The sequence below is a fragment of the Scylla paramamosain genome, chromosome 33 (assembly GCF_035594125.1).
Source record: "Scylla paramamosain isolate STU-SP2022 chromosome 33, ASM3559412v1, whole genome shotgun sequence".
NCBI lineage: Eukaryota > Metazoa > Arthropoda > Malacostraca > Decapoda > Portunidae > Scylla > Scylla paramamosain.
In genome coordinates, this window is record NC_087183.1 from 2608126 (window position 1) to 2614836 (window position 6711).

The 6711-nt window shown below is 61.2% G+C and overlaps 1 protein-coding gene across 1 annotated transcript; it reads right to left on the bottom strand.

The window, feature by feature from the left end:
• Positions 1-571: 571 nt before the first annotated feature.
• LOC135089424 (uncharacterized) lies at positions 572-6062 on the bottom strand. Its single transcript, XM_063984966.1, has 2 exons — positions 4509-6062; positions 572-4336 (listed from the first exon to the last, which is right to left on the bottom strand). The coding sequence occupies exons 1-2, from the start codon at positions 6060-6062 to the stop codon at positions 572-574; spliced, it is 5319 nt and encodes a 1772-aa protein (XP_063841036.1).
• Between the last annotated feature and the right edge of the window lie 649 nt (positions 6063-6711).

Genomic DNA, 6711 nt, shown 5'->3' on the forward strand with positions numbered 1-6711 from the left:
CAACAGCAGTCACCATCGTGATCACGTGGTGCTGATGCAAATGCTGGTGTTATGCCTACGTCCGGTGTATGTTAGCCGACGGCATCTCCCGAGGCAGAGCAGTGGGGAGAGAGAGAGAACGGTGTGCTTTGGGGTGGAGTTCTAGTGATCTAGGTGAAAGCCGCCATGAATAGAGAAGAGAAAACCGACAGGTAACCGTCAGCAGTTGCAAGTCCTTTAATCTCTTAGCTCGCCAGGGATAGAGAAGAGAAAACCGACAGGTAACCGTCAGCAGATGCAAGTCCTTTAATCTCTTAACTCTTATTGTTCACCAGCTAAGGTTGTATTCATAGCCACTTGTTTGACTGGTTGAACTCTGCATTTATTTAATTTATTATTAAAGGTTTATTGAGTATTATGGCAACATATACATATATACATATTGCACAAAGGAAAAAATATACATGAATGTACATAATACACAAAGCGGGCACCAGCCCGCAGGTGGGGGAGTCTTGGGTCCCGGTGGTGGGCGGTGCGGTGGCGCGGCGAGGAGTGCTGCTCGCCGGTCAGGAAAGGAGCTGCGACCTGTTCAGCGGGGCGGGGGCGCTGCCCTGAGAACTCGCAGCATCAGGTCTGTGGGCGTGTGGCGGACGATGAGGGCAGCCCTGGCCTCGCGGCTGCTGAGGAGATCACCGCCTACAGGATGGGCCGGTGGTGGCGGCGTTGGTCTGAGGGCGGCGGTGGCCGGACAGGACAGTAGGTAGTGCACTAGCGGGTGGCGGCTGTGCCTCCCGCAGTGGTCGCACTCCTGCCCCCGAAAGTCGTCGTACAGCTGTTCCCTGGTGCAGTAGCCCAGCCTTACGCGTTGCAGCAACACGCCGTCTGCTCTGGGCTGCTGCTGGGAGGCGTCCAACGACTGGTAGCCAGTGGCGGAGGCGTACCAAGCTGCCTGTCTCTTCCTTGTTTCCAGCTGCCGGTGCGTGTGGCGGGCGCGCTTGGTTGCGGCGAGCCTGGCTCGCGCCCTCACTTGGCTCAGGCTGGGCGGCACATGCCTTGTCACCTGGGGGCCACTAGCAGCTCTCTTGGCGGCTGCGTCAGCAGCCTCGTTGCCTCGTACTCCCACGTGGCTGGGTATCCAGTTGAGCCTCACCCGCCGCCCCTGCGCGGCGAGGCTCTGGAGGCTACCCAGGATGGCGGTGACGAGGCCCACGTTGTCGCTGGGATACGGCTGTTGTAGAGCCTGTAGCCCCGTTCTGGAGTCGGTGTGGAGCACCACGGTGCGCTCCCGCCGGTGTTGAGCGTGCTCCAGGGCCAGCAGGATGGCCACCAGTTCTGTCTGCAGGGTGGAGCAGTGGTCGGGAGTCCTCTCACACACCTCGGCCCCTCTGGTGATGGCAGCAGCGCCCGTCCTTCCGCTGTCAGGGTCAGCCGAGCCGTCGGTGTAGTACACAACACTGTCTGGCTCGGTGACCTGCGCCATGGCCATGAAGGCGTGCTGCCGCATCTCCTCCACGGCGCAGAGCGCCTTGCTGGCGGGCAGCTGTGTGGCGGAGAACTCTGCCGCGGGTGGCTCCCACGGGGGTGGGGCGCGGAAGGTGGGGGCAGGGAGGTCCGCCTGTGGCCAGTTCTCCATGCGAGCCAGGTTGTGGGTAGCCAGCGTGCACTGCAGCAGCCACGGGTTGCGGCGGAGAGATTCGGCACCCTGCGTCCCCGCCAGCCTTAGTCTCCTCTGTGTCACTCCCTCCGCGTCACGCTGCAGCACCCTCGCTACGCGGCAGGCCGTGATCTGCTGTACCCTGGTGGTGAGGGGTACCAGTCTGGTCTCGCTCTGCATGACGCATGCGCTGGACCACCTCGGTGCCCCCAGCATGGTCCTCATTGCGGTGTTTTGTAGCACCTCGATCCGCTCCTGCTGGTTTGGAGAGAGTGCTATGAGGACGGGGGCGCTGTAATCCACCAGCGAGCGAACAGCGTGCACGTAGTACTGGCGCAGGACGGAAAAAGTGGCGCCCGCGCTGATTCGCGTCATGGCCCGCATCACGTTCAGCCTAGACTGCGTCCTCTCCCTCAGGTAGGCGGCGTGGGCTGTGAAGGACAGCCGCTTGTCCACCCACACACCGAGGTACTGGTAGGAGTTGGTCCATGCCAGCTCAACTCCCTGGACGCGGAGCTGCCAGGTTGGGTCTGCCGCCTTCACCATCATGGCCCGGGACTTCTCTGCCGAGATCTTGAGCCCCAGGTCCTGGCATTTCCCGCTGATGAGGTCGAGTGCCTGCTGCGTCCTCCTGAGCTTGTTGCCCCTTCCGGTGACGACGAGGGCGAGGTCATCGGCGTAGCTCAGCAGGACGGTGCCAGCGTGGAAAGGCAGTGCCACTAGCTGTTCCATCAGCAGGTTGAACAGTAGAGGGCTGAGGATGCCGCCCTGGGGCGTCCCGTTCTCAAGTACCTTGAAGGTCGACCTCAGGCCCTGGAACCTAACCCTGGCGCGGCGGCGCTGCAGGTAGTCGCGGAGCCAGGCCAGCAGCCTTCCTCGCACCCCTTTCCGCACGAGTGCGTCGAGGATGGCGTGAGGGCTGGCTAGCTCGAACGCCTTCTCGAGGTCGATGAAGACGATGACGGCGGGGCGGTGGTCAATTTGGGTCAGCAGGGCGAGGATGCTGTCTGCCGTGCTCACTCCGCGGGTGTAGCCGAACACATGTGGGTGAGAGGGCCCCACGCGCCACTGTAGCCGCGCGAGCACCATCCTCTCAGCCGTTTTGGCCGTGCAGCTGAGGAGAGAGATGGGTCTGATCTTGGTGGGCTCCCTCGGCTTTGGAATCGGCTGAATGTCGGCTTCCTTCCACGCGGGCGGCAGACAGCCCGCCATCCATGAGGCGTTGATGGTGGCCAACAGCGCGGCGTCCCCAGCCGGCCCAGCGTGCGCCAACATGGAGTATGGCACGCCGTCCGCCCCCGCTGCCGTGTCGCGGCCTCTCCTCCTAGCCCGCTCCAGCTCTTGAAGGGAGAAGGGCTGGTCAGTCACGTCGGCTTCCTCCATCGCCTCCCTGACAGCCTCGTCGCGGTGTGGTCGGAGCTGCTGCTGGATGCGTTGTGTCTGGGGAGGAAGCTGGTCACTGGAGCTCCGCGTGGTGAACATGGTGGCAAGCCTCTCTGCCTCCTGCTGCGGGTGCGGGTGGGCGGGCGGGCGGGGCGGGACAGCGCCGGAGGCTGTCCTCACGCTCCTCCACAGCTGGCCTAGAGACGTGTGGTGGCTAAAAGTGGCGCACCACTCCAGCCACTTAGCCTCTCTGGCCCTCAGGGATACCTGCCGTGCGCGGGCCACCACATCCTGTAGGAGTCTTAGGTTGTTGGGGTTGGGGCGCCTTTTGTACAGTTTTCTGTGCTGGTTGACACGGTGGTTGTGCTCGCGCACCTCTTCGTTGTAGTACCACCAGTCTGTCCGGTGGCGGCGGCTCGGGGTGCACCTGGGGATGGCTGCGGCGGCTGCGGTCTGGATGGCCGTCGTCAGGTCCCTCTCCTGCTGATGTAGGTCGGCGGGCGGCTGATAGGCGGCCCACCACTCGTCAAGAGAGGCCTGAAACTTGGTCCAGTCCGCTCTCCTTATGTTCCAGCGTGGGGGCGGGCGGGGTGGGACCGGCGGGGCCACTGGGAGGGTGGTGAGGGTGGCAAAGTGGTCGCTGGTGAGGGTCGGGTGCACCTGCCACGTAGCGCCTGCCGCCAGGTCACTCGAGACCAACGTGAGGTCAAGCCTTCCTCCCCGGGTGTGGGTGGCCTCCCCTGTGTTGAGAAGGCACACGTGAGGGATTTCCTCGAGCAGCACGGCCAGGTGGCGGCCCGTTTCGTTGGCTGGGGACGGTGACTGTAGCATGGGGTGGTGGGCGTTGAGGTCGCCCGCAACCAAGAGACTGGAGTGGGAGGCGAGGGTGAGAAGCTCTCCTGCCTCCAGCTGGTGTCGCTGGCTCCTGTATACGTTGTATACCAGGAGCGGGAGACTTCCCACCTGCAGCTCCAGCGCCAGGACCTCCACACCGTCCCTGCAGTTGACTGGGGCTGCAACCCTGCGGTGAGGGATTGTGCTCCTCACCAGCGCTGCACAGCCTCGGGTGCCCTCCGCTGTGGGGAGCGAGTGAAGGGTGTAGCCCGCCACCCTCCATTCAAAGTCGGCGGGCGTCAGTGTTTCCTGGAGGAGCACAACGTCAAGGTGCTCCTCGAAGACGGCCTGTAGGACTTGATGTTTCTTGGGTCGCAGGCCCTGCACGTTCCATTGCAGGACTCTGAGCCTGGGGGGCCCTGCAGGCTGGTCCGCGTGGGTGGCGCCCTCAGCATATCTCCTCTCCATGTTGGTGGTGAAGGTCTGGTGGTTGGAGGGAGGGGCACAGACGTGGGTCCCTCGAGTTCAGCGGTGGTGGCAGGAGGCCGCACTCAGAGATGGCCGTGGCCGTCTCCTGGCGGAGAAGCGCGTCTAGATCGTCCCGCCTAGCGGGGACGTGATCAGGGCTGGCAAGCAGCTCCGCCATCAACTGCACCATCCGCGCCACGAGGCAGTTGACCACCGCGCGGGTTTCTTCGCTGAGACAGGCGGGCACCCCGTGGAGAGGATCGCTCGGGACCATGGCTCTCCTCCTCACCGTTGTCGGTGCTGGGCCTGTCGCCGCACGGGCGGGGGCGTCGCCGGGAGGGTCTCTCCCTTGTGTGCCGCTGCTCGGGTGGTGGGGCTTGGCTCGAGCATGCTTGGTAGGGGTGCTACCTGAGCGAGTGGAGGGGTGGGCGGAGGGGGTGCGGCTCTCCGTGCCTATGGCTGGAGGCTGTACCTCGGGTCGGCGGTGAGGGGGTTGCCGGTTAATCTCTTCCGGTCTTGCCGCTGGCTGGGACGGGGGTGGGGGGGTGGCTGAGGGGGCCTGCCGCGGGACCCAAGCTGACCTGACTGGAGGTGGGGCGGGTGCAACGGGATCTCGCGCTGACCTTCCTGGCTGGCCACGTGGTGGATGCTGTTGCTGCTGGGGCTGAGCGATCTGTTGCCGGGGCTGCCCATGCGACGCTTTATGGCGACGTCGACGTTGCCGCCTTGGTGGCGCCTGAGACTGCTGCTGTTGCTGCTGGCGTGAACGAGGCATCCTACGGAGCCTCTCAGGGCACTGGGGGTTCCACGCGTGGTGGTTTTTCCCACAGTTTGGGCACCTGGCGGTGGTTGCCTCGTTGGCCTTATGGCGGGCGATGCACTCCTCCGTCGGGTGGGGCAGGCTGCACACGCCGCACCTGGCGGCATGTTCGCACCGCGCCTGCAGGTGGTTGTACCGTTGGCACCTGTAACATCTTACAGGCTCACCTTGGTAGGGGCGCAGGGAGTATCTGCCCCAGCAGCCGAGATCCAACTTGGCGGGCGGCGGCCCCACACACACAAGTAGCACCTGTCTCGTGGGCAACTTGTCCCTCCTGGAGGTCAGACGCTGGGCGGAGGTCACCTGAGGGTGAGCCTCTACCGCCTCGAGAGGCAGGTCGAGCGGGTAGCGCTCCAGCACCACCTTGTGCCTCTTTTCGCTTGGGTCGAGGAGGAGCACCCTGTTTCCTTCCTCCGCGATGCGGCGCAGGAGTGCCGTGGAATCCTCGTCCTTGGGCGTGACCACGTGCTCACCCTTGAGATTAACCCTTACCTGTATCCGAAGGGTCGGATACTCCCTCTCGAGGGCAGAGATGGCTCGGTAAGAGTTCTCGTATTCGCCCAGGCTGCCCAGCTTGAACTTGGGCCTCGGGGGCTGGTGGCGGCGAGCTCGGCTGGTCGTGACGGTAGTCCATCCTTGCTCCTCACCGCCGTCCTGCTGCTGCTGCTGCACCACGTCGCTGAAAACGGAGAGGTCGAGTGGGGCCCAGTCCGCTTCGGTAGCGTTGTCCTCCTGCCATGAAGGCTGGAGGCTGCGGGTGGCTCGCTTCGGTGAGCGCTCATCACTGCTGCTGTCCTCCAGCAGGTTACGGGCCGCTTTCTTGGGCGTGGAGCACTTTAGGGATGCTGAAGAAGAGGATGCTCTTGCCCTCTTCCCTGAACCGTTGTTCGGCACTAGCACTTGGTCACTGTTGAATGCCATGACGATTGAACGAGGCGGGAACGACACACGTGGTATTTAGGGTAGGTCAGAGGGAGCGTGGCAGCGACCACGTCCTGCATTTATTTAACAAAAACATGAAGATATATACAAGAAATACTGAACATAAAAAATGATTTACATAAAGATATGGACAAAGAGAGTGAATGTGTGTGTGTATGTCTGTGTGAAGAAAGGAGTAATATGATGTATAGAAAAGACGTGTAACGTATGTGTCGAAAAGCGTGCACAGAATGTGTATATATAAAAAAAAAAAAAAAATGAGGAAGAAGAGATGAAAGACGAAAAATCTGTGCAGTAGAAAGAGAACGGAAGGCTGAAAACATATAACAGAAAACGTTATATGTTTTCAGCCTTCCGTTCTCTTTCTACTGCACAGATTTTTCGTCTTTCATCTCTTCTTCCTCTTTTTTTTTTTTTTTTTTTTCTTATATATACACATTCTGTGCACGGAACGGAAGGCTGAAAACATATAACAGAAAACGGAGTGCTTGGAGCGGTGACTTGTGTTTACATATTACGCTCTCATGAAGCTATGTTAACAGTGGTGATGATGAAACTGGTGCTAATGATTTAAGAAATGGCAATACTGATTTATTGTAATTGAAAGGAGTTGACATGAAGACATCAA

Bases quoted from the DNA above. Each gene is read 5' to 3' on its own strand.
- LOC135089424 (XM_063984966.1), bottom strand. From the start codon at position 6,062: ATGGCATTCAACAGTGACCAAGTGCTAGTGCCGAACAACGGTTCAGGG. The intron at 4,337-4,508 runs GTGCAGTTGATG...TCCAACCACCAG, and splicing joins ACTGCCTCGTGGCGCGGATG to ACCTTCACCACCAACATGGA.